This window comes from Bombyx mandarina, chromosome 17, assembly GCF_030267445.1.
Source record: "Bombyx mandarina strain Sakado chromosome 17, ASM3026744v2".
Classification (NCBI taxonomy): Eukaryota; Metazoa; Arthropoda; class Insecta; order Lepidoptera; family Bombycidae; genus Bombyx; species Bombyx mandarina.
In genome coordinates this window covers 3,489,354-3,508,764 of record NC_143223.1, presented here as the reverse complement: position 1 = coordinate 3,508,764, position 19,411 = coordinate 3,489,354, and the positions used below count along the sequence as shown (strand labels likewise).

The 19,411-nt window shown below is 37.3% G+C and overlaps 1 protein-coding gene and 1 non-coding gene across 4 annotated transcripts; one reads left to right on the top strand and one right to left on the bottom strand.

Annotated features, from left to right (window-relative positions):
- The first annotated feature begins 292 nt into the window (after positions 1–292).
- On the top strand, positions 293–364 carry TRNAC-GCA (transfer RNA cysteine (anticodon GCA)). The gene has a single exon. It is a non-coding gene; the product is annotated as a tRNA-Cys (tRNA).
- Positions 365–1,427: 1,063 nt separating this feature from the next.
- On the bottom strand, positions 1,428–16,650 carry Ttc26 (tetratricopeptide repeat domain 26). 3 transcript variants are annotated; one of them, XM_089734296.1, is made up of 11 exons: positions 16,388–16,650; positions 15,699–15,830; positions 14,714–14,897; positions 14,021–14,076; positions 13,404–13,579; positions 10,190–10,336; positions 7,922–8,045; positions 6,412–6,591; positions 5,530–5,727; positions 2,137–2,292; positions 1,428–1,787 (listed from the first exon to the last, which is right to left on the bottom strand). In XM_089734296.1, exons 1-11 carry the CDS (start codon positions 16,388–16,390, stop codon positions 1,476–1,478), a joined length of 1,668 nt encoding a protein of 555 aa, XP_089590422.1. In that variant the 5' UTR covers positions 16,391–16,650; the 3' UTR covers positions 1,428–1,475. The 3 variants fall into 3 exon arrangements, with proteins under 3 accessions (XP_089590422.1, XP_089590423.1, XP_028043871.1); XM_089734297.1 differs by lacking the exon at positions 16,388–16,650 and adding an exon at positions 16,134–16,218; XM_028188070.2 differs by lacking the exon at positions 2,137–2,292.
- Positions 16,651–19,411: the final 2,761 nt, after the last annotated feature.

Sequence of the window (19,411 nt, the reverse complement as noted above, 5' to 3'; positions counted from 1 at the left end):
ATTTACGATGTGATACAATCAAATCTCCAAATCCTAGTTCATATGAGAATATTAATTAATTAATAAATGGTGTTCATATCGAAAATGGCAGTTTTAAATCAAATTAATCTAAATGTAATGGAAATAAAAGTATTTTTTTCCTTTTTTTCTTCGAGCACAGTTTATCAGTAAATTCTTAAAACATTTTGCGATAATTATCTTCGCCCTACATATTTCATTGATGACGTCACATTCGTCACAAAGTTACTGATGCATACGTTATTATATCTTATTTTCAACTCACATCACGTACGGGGATATAGCTCAGTGGTAGAGCATTCGACTGCAGATCGAGAGGTCCCCGGTTCAAACCCGGGTGTCCCCTGATGTCCTTTTGCATTTTTTTAAATACTTCATTTTATATAGTTTTAAGGAATAAATAACATTATATTTTTGTATTATTAGTTTTGTAACGGTTTGCTGCTATTTTTATTAAATTTTGATTTTACCAAATGTTTCTTCTAGTCATTCGATAAAACACGTCCATTACTGGTCTCTGATAAACGTGCTTTTCGTTTCTTAGATCTGCCATTTACTTTAAAACACAAACGCAATGCTACACAGCTCGGTATGTATGTATGTATGTATGTATCGGTATGTATGTATCGGTATGTATGTATGTATGTATGTATCGGTATGTATGTATGTCGGTATCGATATATTTCTAAGAAGACAAGTTCAAGGCATAATAAGCGAGTTTTTCGTTTTCGAATATTATGTAGTAGCTGCAGGGCGGGATCGATGGAGACAGTTGGTTGACGAAATCGGACGGAGTCACGATCCTCAGCAGTGAGGAACCGATCGAAGAGAGAGAGAGAGAGATGTAGTATATTAAACAAACTTGCATTTCACACAATTTTCATAGCATCTCTGCGAGTCCTTTTTTGTGTGAATTCATTGACCTTTTATTAAAATTCCGCCTTACACTTGGAAGTATGATCAAAGGTACGAGCATTTTTCTTTGCATTACAAGTTATTGGAAACGAGGTATCTTGTCATTACGGATCCTCCCGATCCATTAACGGTGCTTTTAGGTACCACAAGCACCGGTCACCGTCCTCGTCGAACCCGTCGCCTGTGACGAAGGGCTCGACGAGCGAATCAACCCACAGACACAGCCCACTGAGTTTCTCGCTGAATCTTCTCAATCGGTCGCATTTCCGATCCAGTGATAGATCCTGCGAAGCACTGCTCTTGCTAGGGCCAGTGTTAGTAACACTCCGGTTTGAGCCCCGTGAGCTCACCTACATGTTAGGGCGAAGCTGAAATGGCCTCTCAAGGCTATCAGCATAGGTAGGAAAAAAAGCGGATCTGTGCACGCGTGCCAATTCTTATCACGACTTAAAGCATAGGGGCAGGAACAGAAGAGTAGGAACAAAACACAGACAACAAACGAACTCTTATATTTCATACAATTATAGCCTCGAAGAAATGTCTCAAATCGGTATTCTATTTTGCTGGGCCCATTTAGCTATAGGACGGACCACGTGGTCAGCTCTCGGGTGAGCTCTTGGGCCTTTGAGCAAAGCCAGCGCGTCCCGTAGTTCGGCAGCCGCTCCCGGCTTGTTGGCTGCAGCAGCTTGAGCGCATCCGCACACGGCTCCCCTCAAACCCTCCCACATCTCCGGGCCGCCGTCCAGACGATCCAGCATGTGAAAGCATTTGGCCGCCACCAGGAACTGACCCATTCGGTAGCTGTCGTTCGCGACCAGCTGTAGCAGTGCAAAGCTGTCCGGGGTGCCTGCGGACTGAATTTTGAATTAATTTACTTGAACACTGCATCATAAGGCATTCAGAATTTTTTTTTTGTAAAATGTGACAAAAAATATCGACGAAGATCGTCTTTATATTCTGTAACTATACATTTTAATAAAAAAAAGGGATGAGATATTTGGTATTAGGTATTGAATATTAGGTATTAATAATACAATAGTGTTGGAGTACTAATCGATAATCAATAATATCTACACGGCCGACAATAGGCAGGAGTGGCGCAGAATAATCCAGCAAAAAGTTATTAGAGGAGGCCACGTCCCTCACTCAGCATTGAGGATTATCGACGCAAGGAGGAGAGAATAGAGTATTTAAATTGATTACATTAGCACATATCTGCCAAGCGAGATGTGCGTCCTTGTTCATGACGTGACATCGACAGAGACAGGCTAGGTAAGTAAACGAGCTGCGCATGTTCTCGTCCTGTATAGCCAACAGGCATTCTTCGGCCTCTCTGTAAAAACCGGTTGCGACTTTGGCCTAAAAAGAAAAATTATAAACGTGAGGACTTTCTTTTTTTTTAAAGGAATTTTATGACCCGGTTACTAAGACCTTTAGGTCATGTCTTATTTTAATTTATATTCTTATTTTTATAAAAAATGATAACACGGAGTGAAATGAAATGAAATGAAGATGATTAATTTGAGACATTAATCAACTGGGATGAAATTAAATGAAATGAGATGTGATGATATGGGATGAATTATAATCTCAGTACAACGGTGGTCATTTACTGTGATTTTTTCAGTGGACTTTTTGGAGGATCCCGAGAAGTTCATTTTCCCACATTTGTGTACTTTCAAAGATATTAAACAGTTAACAAACTATCGTTATTACAAGTTTAAACCTGAAGAAACACTAAATAGACAAAATAAATCCTCACGTTCCCGCCAAAAAGTCCACATGAGAGCTTTCTTTTTATTTACCACAGATAATACAATATGAATCCCGCCATTTTCTCATGACAATCAACTTCGACATTAAACACAATTTTACTGACACGAAACAATTATAGTTTCATCAAAGGGGTTTCGAGAAAAATTACCAAATTGCAAATAAGTAAAATTCTATTTCTAATTTCATTCAGTGCTAACTAGTTGCTTCCAATTGATTTAGAAGCGAAATCGAGTATCATTCGATAATCAGTCGTTTATCTTTCATATCTGTAATGGAATTTATGTTGACTCTAATTGTCGGAACAGAGCCGGCAAAATAACCGATAATAAAAATCTATTGACGAATAATGTTGGACATTTAAAATTTGATCAACCTTTCGATCCGAGCTACAAATATAATAAACATGCTTTAATATTTGTATCGGAACAAATTGTGCCTTAGTTATTTTTACTTGTCTTTATACAAGTAAAAATAACTAAGGCACAATTTTTATATTACGCGATTTCAGGCCCTCGTATAACACGGATATTCTCCCCTATAATCCGGAAATTTCACCCGATATATTTACGACTACTGTGAAATTTTTAATGATTTGTCCATTTTCCATATTGTGTCAATTGTGTTGTTATAGAATAAAATAAAATTAATTTATTTTAAATTCGTGTCCCTAGCTTTTGAATTGTAAAAAATTGGTTGCATTGTATTATATTTGTATGTGTAATAATATATTAGTACGTAACGCGTTATATTGGTTCTTACAAGCGCGTTATGCAAGAATACTCCGACAACGCGTTTCCTATAACGCGGAAACAATCTACCGTGTTATAGGGATTACTGTATATCGAGGGGTGAAAACCAATTTTGTTTAAGCGAAATTTTTGCAACATTACAGGAGAGACATTTAAAATTTACAATTTGGAAAATAATATCATAACAAAAAAACTTCTTTGGTCGTCTTGGGTTGAATTATAAAGTCTTTCCAAACACAAATGGAGACAAAGAAAGTTTTTATTTAAGACGAACACAATATATAGAAAGAAGGAGAAAGTACACAAGAAATAGATAGTCCAAGCAACACAAGCGGTACACGAAACAAAAAGCAAAAATTATAAAAGGCGTAGAACAGAAAAGATAATACGGGATGCGCGCTCGCAAGTCAGATTTCGACTGGTGGCGGTGGATCGGTAAAAATGCGACGACCGGTTCGTCTATGCATGCACCGATGTACAATACGACCGACGTATCTTGGCGAGTCCGAACTTCGCGCAGAAGGCTGCGCACAAACGTTTTTAGGAACCAAATGGTAGCATGACCGACGTGCGCGGGGCAGGGGTCTAGGCTAGGGATTGACTCTGTGTAAACACAATCGTCCCTTTATTCAATCAAATATCGCAATCGATTTTTATCGATTTAGAATTTATTGATTTTTGTTTTTATGAGATACTGAACGAAATAGATTTACAAACTTATTGAATGTTGTCGTTAGTAAACGAGACTTCATCTTTAATAACAAAAAAAACTAATAACACTTTATTTTCTTGGTTGCAAGACATGATTTAGTTGAATATCAGTTATTTATAAACAACTACTACAATAGGGACTGTTTGTGAATATTTTAAACCTCCTTTGAAATGGAACATAAATATATTTTTTTATTTAAATTTTAATCAATTTGAAAAAAAATCGATTAAACAACATCCTCAATCACGCATATTGGACATCCCTTTTCTTGACATCGTATAAATTCGCTAATTCTCGGTACGCCGTAATGTGTCTCACTCACACGCTAGCATTAGTGTCGTGTTCGTGTCGCTATCTCTGTCTTGAGTACGGGCGGCTACAAAAGTTTTCATTAATTTGTTATTATTATACTGTTTTTGTTTACTGCTCAGTTTTTTGTTTAGTTTTAAAATTGTTTGTGTTTAAATTTGTTTTAGTATTAAGTGTCCCTTGGCATTTATACTATTCGTTAACAAAGATGTCACCAAAGCATAATAGTGTTTTAAATCGTCGGCCGACAAATATAATTTTTGATTGTTTTCTTTAAAAATGTTGACAATTTTATTTAGAGTTGCTAACGCAACTGGTGTATCGCAACGCACAGTAGGTACAGCGGATCGCAACTGAAGGCAGTGTTCGGGCTTACTTTCGAATTAATTTAATTACGTTATTTTTACAGCTTTCTGTCTTAATTTATTATTCTTTTATTATCTCTCTTTAATTTATTACGTTATTTTTATAGCTTTCTGTCTCATAGTGTTTTGATATTCATTTTATTTGTACTTGGTCCCTGTATATGGAAATTTTAATTCGTATTTTGATTTTAAAAAATGAATGCTAATAACACTTTTTTTTACGAGTGTACATGCGCGAAAGTTCACCTGCGGCTATATTCAGACTCGCCAAGTTACGTCGGTCGTATTGTACTCGCGAAATATTATCGCCGCCGCTATACTGCAGTTATCGCCCGACTTTGCTTGTGAATTAAATTTTGTTTAGTGTAAATAATGTTTTGTATGATTGTGTGATAAATGAATGTGTCGATATAAAATAAAGTATGTATGTGTTGTTGTGTAGTGTAATTATAATAAAATATTATAAAATAAATAAATACATGTGAGTCACCCACACTTCTTCAGCCATTTGAATGGGATAAACTTAATTGAAGTTCAATTAAAAACATCAAATTGTTGATATTAATACCCAATAAAACGGACCTTTAATTATAAAGATAAATATCGCTCAAACCAATTAGCCTTTCACTGCAGAGCAATTACCATTATCAAAGACATCTATTTATTTTCCTATCACATAACCAACCTGCGCGTAATTAAAGTTGAATGTGTCGTCATTGACGAAGAAACTCTTGATGCTGTTCAGGTAGACCAGCACCTCCTCGAAGTGTCCGGCGAGGAAGTAAGAGGACGCCATGCACTGTCGTCCCGGTATCGTGTCGCATTCCGACGCAGAACTACCCACAAGATGGAAACTCTGTTGGGCTAACTTCATCTGCTCATCCTTCAAATAGGATTTCATTATTATTATTATTATTATTATTTGTCAGTTTTCGTAAACTCGCGGACATAATTAAAACTATTTTTAAGATTTATTATTGTTGAAATAATACTCCGGAATAAAATATGTAGCGGTTTTAATGCAAATAGTAAAAAGAAGAAAAACACTTTTTATAAAGCAAAGACGGTGACGTCACACGTGAGCAAAATGTGAACCATTTTTGACATTACAGATAATATAAATTATGTTTATAATTCTCCAACAATTATAAGGTTTGTATGTATGTACACTCGCATTCATTGCTTCCGAAGTATCGAATAGTTTAGTTTTTTTTTTGGTGGTCAATCACGGAAGAATATAAATAATATGTATATAAATTAGTCGAATTTATATATTTAATTTGAAATAATAAAATGAAAATAACAAACGAAAAATTAAACTTTCAAGAGGTCCTACCACCAGTAATTACGCAAATTATACTTTTGCGGGTTTGATTTTTATTACACGATACTATTCCTTCACCGTGGAAGTCAATCGTGAACATTAGTCAAGTACGTATTTCATTAGAAAAATTGGTACCCGCCTGGGGGATTCGAACACCGGTGCATCGCTACATATGAATGCACCGGACGTCTTATCCTTTAGGCCAAGACGACTAGTGTCCGCATGTATCCGCACGTTTCTCACATCGGAAGTGTCGTTGTATATCCTGACGGCGACCACAGCGCGCAGTATGTAGTGTAGCGGCGACGTGGGGTGCAAGGGCTCCAGCAGGACCCTCGCTTCTAGCGGCTCCCTGTTGCGGAGCCTGTACCCGGCCAAGTTCAGACGCGCTTCTGGAACCACGTCTACTAGTCCAGGGAGGGTCTGCAAAAAATTTATTTAATTTTAATTATTATTGGAAGCGTTTATTTCTTATTATTATTATTGATTTCATTATTTTTCTTTTTTTGGTTTGGTTGTATTATATTATATATTAAACTAGCGACTTGCCCTCGCTTCGCTTCGGAAACATTAAATTTTATTATTGATAGCCGAGTCCCGCGATGTTACCCGCGGTTCTTGTCGTATCGCGGGTGACACCGCGGGCCGAAGCTAGTCTAAAAAAAGTAGCCTAAGTTACTCCTTATATCATCAGCTACCTATCAGTGAAAGTCTCGTCAAAATCGGTCCTGCCGTTCGAGATATCTCGTAGGGTTCAGCCTGCGTTTGCAATGTAAGCGGAAAAAATGTAATTATTTACGACATCACATTAGAAACCTCAAAAATAACAGTATTTCTCCACTATTTAATGGATATTATTATACATTTAAACCTTCCTCTTCAATCACTCTATCTATTAAAAAAAACCGCATCAAAATCCGTTGCGTAGTTTTAAATATTTAAGCATACTTAGGGACAGACAGATATAGGAACAGAGAAAGCGACTTTGTATTCTATGTAGTGATTCTAGGGAAAAAAAGAAAAACTAAAGCTGCGTGAATTAAAAAAAAAACCGCAACACAACGATTGAATATCAAAGCGATTAGATAAAGAAATTTAAAATTGACACATTTTTATTTATTTATTAAAAAATTCTAACGCCAAAAGAGTTAAATTATGAAGAAACATCTTTTTAAAGTTGCAATTCTGTCGTCTTTAGTAAATATCAACAAAAATAAACCAACTCAGTATTTCTGTTTTGAAGTTACAATTTAATTGTAAGTTGAGGGACGACTAGATATACTCCAAATAACTAAATTGTTTACTAGAAAAAAATTGTTGACACAAACATATATTGTTTATGGAAATCCATTATGATATATTTTATTCCGTTGCCATTTAAAAATTGCTTTACACAAAAAAACACCACCGGAAACATTAAAATTGTTTTTTTTTTAATTGCTTAGATAGGTGGACGAACTCACAGCCCACCTGGTGTTAAGTGGTTACTGGAGCCCATATACATCTACAACGTAAATGCGCCACCCACCTTGAGATATAAGTTCTAAGGTCTCAAGTATAGTTACAACGGCTGCCCTACCCTTCAAACCGAAATGCATTACTGCTTCACGGCAGAAATAGGCAGAATGGTGGTACCTACCCGCGCGGACTCACAAGAGGTCCCAAGAGGTATTGTTATGAAATAATAAATTAAGCATAATGTACTATTAAAACTATATTTATAACTATATCTAGTGAAAAAAACATGAGTCACCTTCAAGGCTCCCTCGCCGTTTCTAAATACGACAAGGTTGTGCTTGACCAGATCCTGCCCGAACGTGTGCTGGTCTGAGGAAATCAGCTTCAATTCGTTTTCGGCTGCTTTTCCGTTATACAACCTACAAGGTTACAGAACAAAAAGGTATCAGGTATTAAGCTTGTGGAGAGTATTTAGAGAGTAGTATTTAACGGTAGGCAGCGGCTTGGATTCGCCTCTGGCTTTGCTGACGTCCTTGAGTGACGGTAACCACTCACGGTCAGATGGGCCGCATACTCGTCTGCCTACACGGGCACTAAAAAAATGAATAGAAAAATGATCGATTTAAAAAATAACCTCAATAATTTCAACAAATTAAAAGTGATATAATTTCTTTTTTAAATTACTAATATTATACTACTATGCATGATAGTGTGTAGGGGTAAACAATGTGACAAGGGCAACTGCATAATGCGGTCGGGAGCTTAGGCCTATTGAATTCCGCCGTCAATTATAATAAGTACTAGTTAGGATTATATATTATCTTCTATCCTTCAAAAAGAAATTCACGATTAGTAATCTCGTCAGAAAAAGTTCGGAAAATAGCGTCACCAAACTTCGTGAGCTTACAATACGATTAACATTTTTTTTATGGACATTTCTGTTACGGATTTAGAAATTAAAGGTCACAGTCGTTCAAATTGTATTTAAATGTGCTATAGAACCTTTTTGGAACTTTATGTGCCATTTTTTTTTAAATGCGTAATTTAGTGAATCTCCTTGTCGCCTTTTTCGATAACCACAACATGACATGTCGAAGTGACTGACACTAGACAACCACAAGCACAGATTTTTCAATGGTGACCGTTAAACATTACAATTGAGACATCGACCTCATGTCTCAAGGTGGCAGGCGGCATTCGCGTTTTGATAGCCACTCCGCGTGGACTTTAGCTATTACGAGGGCTGCACTAAAAGTATCGGGAATGGAATATTTCCACTGTTCCTGTCATATTGAAATCTTTTTAATTGAAAACTCCTTGGTTTTAAAAATCGAATACCATTTATTTATTTAAAAAAAGATTCTCGGTCTTGTCACGAGGTTTTGTCAAACTTGTTTAGTCGTTGAGAAAATGGAATTGACTCGAGAAAATTCAAGAGCGATGATTTATTATGACTTTCGAAGTGGTTTAACACAAAAACAGTGTGTTGACCGGATGATTTCTGCATTTGGTGATGAAGCCCCATCCAAAACCACAATTTATCGCTGGTTTGCTGGTTTCAACGTGGACGTGTCAAGCTCAGTGATGATCCCCGTCAAGGTCGTCCAAAAACTGCAGTCACTCAAGAAAACGTTGATGCTGTGCGTAAGCTGATTGACGAAGATCGACATGTGACATACCGCGAAATTCAGGCAACTTTAGACATTGACATGAGTCAAATACAAATAATCTTGCATGAACAATTAGGTGTAAAAAAGTTGTTTTCCCGATGGATACCGCATTCGTTCTGTGAAGAGCAAAAAGCGGCTCGCGTTACTTGGTGCGTCAGAACTCTCGAAAGATTCCACGCAGGATCCTCAAGTGCTGTATACAACATTGTATCAGGTGACGAATCCTGGATATACGCGTACGAACACGAAACAAAAAACCAGTCACGAGTTTGGGTGTTCGAAAATGAGTTAAAGCCAACAAAAATTGTTCGTTCACGGAGTGTTGCAAAAAAAATGGTGGCCACGTTTGTCTCCAAAATGCCATGCTACGACTATTCCTCTTGAGGGACAAAGAACGGTTAATGCAGAATGGTATGCTAGCATTTGTTTGCCACAGGTCGATTCTGAACTCCGTAAAGAGAACTGCAACCGCCGCATCATCCTCCATCACGACAATGCGAGTTCTCACATCGTGCACAGAACAAAAGAGTTTTTAGAGCAAGAAAACATAGAATTATTAGACCATCCGCCGTACAGCCCCGACCTAAGCCCTAATGATTTCTATAATTTCCCTAAAATAAAGAATAAATTGCGTGGACAGAGATTTTCATCACCTGAAGAAGCTGTGGACGCCTACAAAACGGCCATTTTGGAGACCCCAACTTCCGAATGGAATGGTTGCTTCAATGATTGGTTCCATCGTATGGAAAAATGTGTCAAATTTCGCGGAGAATACTTCGAAAAGCAATAAATACATTTTTAAATAGTAATGTTGTGTCACTTCGTTAATTCCCGAAATTTTCAGTGCCGCCTATGTATGGTTTAAATATCTCCAGCAATAAAATAAAAACAACCTGAAAAGATTGCAAGCCTTCAGGTTCCCAGCGACGGTGGAGGTAGGATGCTGGGCGAGGTACACCCCAAGTACCTCCTGCGAGACGTCGTAGTAATCCAGCTTGTAGTAACACAACGCTACGTACACATTCAATGCCATGTAGCTCCTGTTAAAAATATTGTTATTTGCATATATTTTGTTATTGCTTAGATGTGTGGACGAGCTTACAGCCCAGTGGTTACTGGAGCCCATAGACATTTACGACGTAAATGCGGCCACTTGAGAAATAAGTTCTAAGGTCTCAGTATAGTTACAACGGCTGCCCCACCCTTTAGACCGAAACGCATTACTACTTCAGGGCAGAAATACACAGGGCGGTGGTACCTACCCGTACGGACTCACAAGACGTCCTACCACCAGTTGCATCGTAAAATGATAAGTTGCCGTTGTGCCGCCATCATCATCATCAGCCTATAGAAGCCCACTGCTGGGCATAGGCCTCTCGAATTACACGCTGCCGCGTAAGATTCTTGGCTTCTCTCATCCAACTTTTGCCAGTCTCTCTGCATAGATTGTCACTCAGCCGAGCCTGAAAGAGTCCTGGACTACGTTTGCCAATCCGCGGTTTCCACTCAAGAACACGTTTAGCCCAACGGTTATCGGTTCTCCTCCACGTAATTTCGGATCCTCCCGATCCATTAACGGTGCTTTATGTACCTCAAGCACCGGTCACCGTTCCCGTCGAACCCGTCGTTTGCGACGAAGGGTTCAGTGAGTAAATTAACCCATAGACACAGCCCGCTGAGTTTCTCGTCAGATCTTCTCAGTGGTCGCGTTTCCGATCCCGTGGTAGTTTCTGCGAAGCGGTGCTCTTGCTAGGGCCAGTGTTAGCAACACCTCCGGTTTGAGCCCCTAGAGCTCACCTACACGCTACGGTAACGCTGATATAACTTCTCAAGACTATCAGCACAGGTAGGATAAAACAAAAATAAAAAGACTCCGGCTAATGTGGCCAGCCCATTGCCATTTCAGCTGACTAATCCGCGGTGCTATGTCGACAACATTGGTTCTCTGTCCGGATTAAATCGTAAAGTAGGTTTAAATTATATTTTTAGACACATCTATAAATTTTAATATCTACTATACTATTTCTAATTTAATTACCTATCTCCTTAATGTATTCTATAGGACATTAATTCTAATATTGTTTTAGCTACACCATCGATTGATCGATGAGATAGATACACAATAAATATTATATAATGTTACATTCGAAATTTTTACGTTTAAAACTAACTATTATTAGATTCATTTTGAATTTTTACCCGCTCGTGTGGGTCAAAACTTTAATCCAATCCATATCGTCATTTTCGTATCTTTTGTATCTGCAATTAATCGTTTTAAGTACACAGTTTGCAATATTGACTTTTCGAATGTTAATTGAAAATTTTCCTCGTGGTCTTAGTGGATAGAGGCAGTACAAAAAAGAGAGCAATTTTCCTGAATGAAATATCACAACTATGCCTGTATGTATTTTTACTTACTATACATGTTGGAGTATTTCCACTTTCGGGTAGCGACATGGTAAGCGGGCGGTCTTCGTAAGTCAATAAAACCAGAAATATTAACTCAGAGCGTATATTACGCAGGAGCGTTCCGTCTGACACGGCGACTCGCTCGCTTCTGAGCTCGAGAGTTTTTTTTTTTTTCCTACCTTTGCTGATAGCCTTGAGAGGCTATTTCAGCTTCGCCCTAACGTTTGTAGGTGAGCTCGCGGGGCTCAACCGAAGAGTTGCTAACACTGACCCTTTTTTTTTTTTTTTTTTAACGCTGGGGTATCCATTTACGGATACCCGGTCCGGGGGGGTAACGAACCGGGTTATGTCGGACTCCGGCGCGTCCTGAGAGGAAGAGGGGGACGAGAAGGTCCTCCACCTCCCCGAATTCCTCGCAAGAGACTACGCCTTGAAAAAGGCGCGCGAAGCACTTGCCCCGCAGAACGTCTACCGACTAAACCCCATCGAGCTCCACCACACCGGCTACACCAGACCTACGGTACCGCAGTGCGCGCCGAAAGTCGGCCTTCGCCGGTACCCGTCCTGATGATAAGACGGGATTTCATCTCCGGGAAAATCCCGAAGGACGTCATTTCGGGAGATACACCGTGGGCGGCGCACAGGAGCCACCTTGCACCGCCCCACCACCGGCTAACACTGACCCTAGCAAGAGCAGTGCTTCGCAGAATCTACCACCGGATCGGAAACGTGACCCACTGAGAAGATCCGGCGAGAAACTCAGTGGGCTGAGCTCGAGAGACAACAACGGAGCGTTTTTATAGCAAGGTATCGTGGTGGGACGATGTTGTTTACGACTCTTATCTTGCACGTGTTGTTTTCGATGAATGCTTGCACGTGTTGTTTGTCGTCCCATCTTTATTAGTCATGAACTAATGGTTTATAAAAACACGCGCCGACATACATAAACTATATTACTTACTATACTATACATAAACAATAAAGTTTCGATTATTCCCGTGTATTTTGTGTTCATTATGTAATTTTTTTAAATAATCTATATTATGATATATAAAAATGAATTGCTGCTCGCTAAAACTCGAGAACGGCTCGACCGATTTGGCTAATTTTGGTCTTGAATTATATGTGGAAGTCCAGAGAAGGTTTAAAAGGTAGATAAATATGAAAATGCTCGGAATTAAATAAAAATTAATGTTTTTTTCCCTTTGATGTCCCCCCCGTCGGACGGATTCCTATTGTTTGTGTTAAGTTTATTTTATACAGAAGCTTAGGTCTTTTATTTATCGATTGACGCACTACGAAGTCTGCCGGGTCAGCTAGTTTTTAATAAAAAGTTTTGTTATCGTGTTGTAGAAGTACCGTGTTATAAAACGGTTTTAGGGATTTTTTTCTTTACGAGTTAGTGTGGAACCGTGTTGTATCGTGTTATAGGACAGTTAACTGTATTCAAAACGCCGGTAATAATAAAATTATAAGCAGAAATGCGAGATTAAACCGTAAAAATAATTTTACTTATGACACATGAGGAATTAATTAATGACGTCAGTGTCATTAATTATCATTAGTAGGTACAAAAACAATCGCTCAGTAAAAAAGGCTTTTCATGCATTCTTATAACTAAATATTAGTAGAATACCACATTCTACATTTAAAAACTATTATTTTTCCCGTTTTCTGAAAACTTCTGGTCTAACCTACCGTCTTTCGAGCAACAACTTCTTGTAAACATCAATAGCTTCCTGGTAATGAGCCCTTAGGTAGTGCACTGAGGCCAAGCTGAGCTGGTCTTCCGGTATATCTCGAAGGGCAGCGTGAGTACGCATCAGACCTTCCTCGTCGTTGAGCTTGTGAGCCAAGTGGAACTGTAATCGGTTCTGTATGGCGAAGTGTAGTTCGACTTAAATCATTGATTATATTATTCAACAAATATTTTTTTTCATTTAAAGTTTACGTATATAGTCATATCAACCCATTGAGCCCTTCATCGGAAGCGACGGGTTCGGCGAGGACGGTGACCGGTGCTTGAGATACCTAAAAACACCGTTAATGAATCGGGAGAATCCGAAATAACATATGTAGGGCGACGACGACTGTTTACCATTAACATTTTTAGCTAAAATTTTTGCGACAAAAATTATGCGTTCCAATTTGAAGGATTCCCATAGCCACAAATAGTACAATTGAGATTTCGACCTTACCCGTGTCTTAAGATGGGTTGCCGCATTCATGTTCACACGTTTATGGGCTCCGGTAACAGCTTAATACCATGATGACAAAGAGTTCGTTAATACGTCATACATATTAAAATCAACTACCTTCAAGGTGCATGTTGGAGCTTTTTCGGCGGCCTCTTGCGATTCCTTGTACATCCCTGAAGAATTAAACATGAAAAAATATTTTTTACACCAGTGGGAAAATACTTCAAATATTTCTTTTACTTTTGATGTTTCAATAAATAAATAGTAAAAATATATTTCACGGGATAATAATATGTTTGCATTGGAAACTAAGAAAAGGAATTTAAGTATTTATATATTCAGAATATAATTAGGGTATAGCTAGTACCTACATAAACAAGTGAAAATTCACATTTATCACACACACACGCCTTAAGACGTTTGTCATTCTTAGAGAATGACAAAAATACTTCTCTAATTATTTTAGTGTATCGATTTAATTACCACTATTCGCTGTAGCGGGTAGTCATCATAGGACACAAGATATTTGACAAATGCTTGATTTTTGCTAACGACATTTTCCAGATAAATTTGTGTTTATGCAAGTTCTGAATAATTGAATTCGGACCGTCGCTACATCAGCCTACCCAGAAAATTCACTTACTCACTCACTCAGTAACTCACTCACTCACTCACTCACTCACTCACTCACTGTGAATTAGATTATTGAAAAAAAAATTGTTACCCACGTTTGTAGTTAGATAACCTTCAGGTTATGCCAGCGTAACCTGACGAGTAAAATAGATCATCACTCGTTGCCAATAATCTTACCTAAATAGAAATAGCACACAGCAATATCCATTTCTATATTATCAGCTATTCTTTCATCTATTTTGTTGTGTTCTCTGACTTTGACGTAGGCGTCTGCCGCCCGCTGATAGTCGCCGAGATGGAACCAGCACCACGCCGACCACACGTCGCACCATACGTCTTTGTTGCCTTCGTGTTTTAAGAACTATGGGACGATAGAACAAAATTCTGTCAAAAATGAAGATTTTGTGTGATTGGATGGTCTATTTGTGACGTGCAATCGCCCTGCATCTTCAACCTAAGTCAAGTATCGTTGCACAGATAATGACTGCGACCTTAATTGAATCGAGTGGAGCCCTAACTCTGTGATTAAGCACACAATTCTACTTAACCACTAGACAAAAGAGTTAATGAAATCTAAGATTATTTAATTTTATTATTTTAAAATTATTCTAAACAGAACCCAAGAGCGTGAAGCGCGACATTTTTTTTCTACCTCTTCTAGTGAGCTCGAAGGATTATACTAGATTCACAAAACGAGTAAGTGAGCTCATGGGACTCAAACTAGTCACATGACAGATGTGGAGTAAGAAATTATTAGAAGCCGTCGTGGCTCCGCATCTGACAAGTATTTACGATGAATTTTCTCTAACAAAAACTGCAACTCTTAAAGTTTATAAGTTTGCGCAGTTACTAGAGCTTACTATGCGTACGCAAGGGTGTGTCTCAATATTACCCCTACTTACGTCGCGAAGCAGTCAAAGTTCTGAGTTTGAATAGAAAAATAACTTATACACAATACAAGTAAATTTTATAATTGATGGTGACATTCACTTTACGATGTTTATATGCTCCGTTTGACCACTTAAAAGTGAGGAGGGCATGGCGGGCTCGTACTCATATCGACTGGAGTAAAAAATACTCATCAGATGATAAGAAATATAGTAAGGAAGGGGTAAACAAAATAGTAAACAGGTGGTAAGGAGATGTTAAGTGCTAGTAGTACCTCTAGCATAGTCAGCGCACCGACATAATCTCTCTTCAAGAGAAAATCTTCGAGTTCTGGAAAGTTCTTCTTTACTGAACTGCTGGCGGTGCTCGAGCGACTCTCGGACGCCGGTTTCGATCTTGATAATATCTGAACATTTGTGTTATATTATTTTGCTGTTGCTCTTATTTGGAGCTTATATTAATTAAGTTTTTTAGACGACCGATGACCATAAAACTATGAAGTGCTTCCAGGATCACAGAGGTATTTTAAATGTCCTTCCTCTCTTTGCGTCGGTCGGTTGGTATGGGTCGGAATTTTTGATACGAAGGACAGCGTTCATACAAGCTAACCATGTTAGTTAATATCCTTTATTTATAGTTATGTTGAAATGTTTTCTTCTATTCATAGACTAATTTTGTTGATTTATAATTACTAAAGTTTTTTTTTAACCTTTCTACAAATGCTTGGAGTATCTGAACATTTAAAATTAATTTAGGCATATACGAACGCAATCCCGTTAAGTGTATTTATTCACTTGGTAACTGTACAGTAGTGTGTGTATCCTAGGTCCTAACCTCAAAGAATAAACGAATTTTTAAAGATTGATGAAATAAAAATAAATAGAATTTGATTTGTCACTCTAAACATTAGGAACGGAGGGCACTAATCTTTTTTTATTTCAGTATTGTTTCAAGATAACTTACCATTTTATATAACTCTTGACTTTTAATTAAATAAACAGTAGTTTTGGGCGTACTTATATATCTTCGATTTGTTTACGCAGTGCATTGTCATGGCAACCGCCATTTTATAATGAAGTAGGTATATTTATTTTCTATGAGTAGGTAGGTATTTAGATATATATTAAGTGTATTATAATCAATGAAGTAGGAAACCTATGGAAATGAAACGTCAACCAAAATTTCGTGCCACTGTGACGTCATCTGGCCACAAAACATGGCGGCTTTAGTGCTGTACAAAAGATTTCAATGTTATCAGGTTTTATCGATAAACGTTCTTGGCTCATTTTATTTTAAATATTGTTGAGTATTATTTATTTGTAGAATTTATACTTTAATGGGAAGTAAGTAGGTATATTGTTATGTGCAAATATGATATGATTTAGATGGGTGAAATCTAAGACAAGTTCGTCCTTCGAATTTGCCAAGTAAACGATATGATGATTTTTAAAAGTTGCTACACTGATTTTATAAAGTTGTCGTTTGTCGCAAAACACAAAGATATGGCGTAGTTCAAAGCCATCAGCCCATTTCTAGCATGCTAAATGTTATCGTGTTTTGAGTACGTGTTTTTCTTAGACTATTACAATCTATTTTAATTGTTTTGCTGACTCTAAAGTCCGTAACATACTACCGCAGCGCACCCCAAGGACGGTTCAAATGGTTGAATCACTTTCGCTTGAGAGTGATTCAAATTTTAAACTTATCAAGGGACCGCGTGAAAAAAAAAACACCTACAGAACATTTATTCATTAATTACAAACGTCATTCCTTGTAACTTCCTCTCTAAAATTACTTAATTATTAAATATTTAACAAATTTACAATAGTGTTTTACTCACTGCGGAATAAAACTATTTTATTTAAATAGTTCCGAAGAGATTTTGTCGGTAGCCTTTTTCCCGAAATATCTAAACAGAATGTCTAAATATGTTTTGATGACATATTTTAAAGTGGTATTTATGATTAGTGTCATGATCAATAGATTCCGACCGAAAAATGGATTTTTCGGATGAGGGCTCCATAATGAATTTAAATACATATAGATAATAGTTTTAGGGCATCGACTTTCTTGAGATCCTATAAAATACGTTTTAATTATAATTTTTGTATGTTTTAAGCATGATAAATTATGAAATTTTATATAATCAATCATATTAAATCGATATCAAAGTCAATAAATAATGTACAACCCAAAACAGACGGCCGAACTGACGTGACAATGACATTTGGCGCGCTAAACATGGCGGATTTTCGGCCTCATTAGACGGAGACGGAGATATTTACGTATATTCATGTTTCATTTTATGTACGCACTGAAATACTGTTATATTGTTTTCCTGCGAGTTAAAGTACTGAGTAAGAACGAGATAGATATATGTTTATGTATGTGCCTTCAAAATGGGTGCTATTTATATAAGCAATTGTACGTATAGAACAATATGTCGTGTCCCTACTATATAGGTCTATGATTATAATCTATGATTTAGATCAATCAAAATGACATAAGTATTTTTCGTTTCATTCGATACCGTAAAATTCACTGCGAGTGTTGTGATCTGCCTTATTCTTTGTTTTAATTAATAAAGTCAAAATTCCTTACTCGCGCTTCCTTCATTCGTGGTTTCACTATTCGCAGATTAAAAAATGTGACCCAATTCCCGTGGCTAAAGATTTCTTTATTCCAAATATGCAGGTATTCAAACGAATATCCTTTGTAAGCGTGTTGGACTTTTTGGCGGGAACGCGAGGAGTGAAGTTGTGTGATTTGTTTTATTTTGTCTATTTAGTGTTTCTTCAGGTTTAAATGTGTAATAATGGTGGTTTATTAACTGTTTAATATCTGTGAAAGTGCACAAATGTGGGAAAATGAAACAAAGCTGCTGGACGTAACTTCTCGGGTTCCTCAAAAAGTCCACTGAAAAAATCTCAGTAAATGACCACCATTTTACTGCGATTATATTTCATCCCATATCATCTCATTTCATTAAATTTCATCCCAGTTGATTAATGTCTCAAATTAATCATCTTCATTTCATTTCACTCCATATTATCATTTTTCATAAAATTAAGAATATAAAGTAAAATAAGACATGACTTAAAGGTCTTAGTTACCAGGTCATAAAATCTCTTAAAAAAAAGTAAGCGTGTTGTAACCTTCTTTTCCATGTTCCATTATTTGAAATATACTTCGAACACATTGTCATTTTTACCACCTATCATTATTATATTTATATGCTATGTCTTGGAAACATTGTTTTATTATAAAGCGTGTCGTCAAATAATATGTCAAATATAATGCAATAATAAAAAAGTAAAATAGACCTTATTACAATTATGCCTAAAGTATGTTTCTAATTTCTCACCTACGTACGTATCCCCCATAATCCTATATTGTGTCGATTATCATTCCGTATTCACGGTTGCTATATTCGTGGCATATGAAAGAAAGATATACCCCGCGAATAAATATGTTACACATACGTATCCAGTGTTTTATTTTCTAATAATTATGCTATCGTTCGTTCGTTCTGTTACGCCGGTAAGAGTAACGCCGTCTATCGCCGAATAGTTGAACGAATATCGAAGGATCTAGTAGCATCTTGATCGCTCGAGAAGTACAACGCCATCTATTGTCAGATAGTGGAAACACAATACTTGAAATGTGTGGAATATTCTAGATAATTTTAGGGATGTGAAGCGTGAAGCGGAAGAAGTAAATTGATGATTTTAAAGTGTAAGTGTTTTAAGCGTTCTAAGTGCTAATACAGGTACTTTGGTGGAACTGTTTTATTTATCCCGAGCCCCAGCACAGTTAGTTCGTACATGCAAAGCAGAGTAATATTAGATGGGTGTACTAGCTCACTACCCGCTCGAAATTAAGCGGTTAACAACCGACACCGCGTCTATAGGATCCGGAAACCGCGGAAACGAAAAAAGACGTACAACAAAACATTATCAGGTGCTGTCTATAAACACAATAAACTAA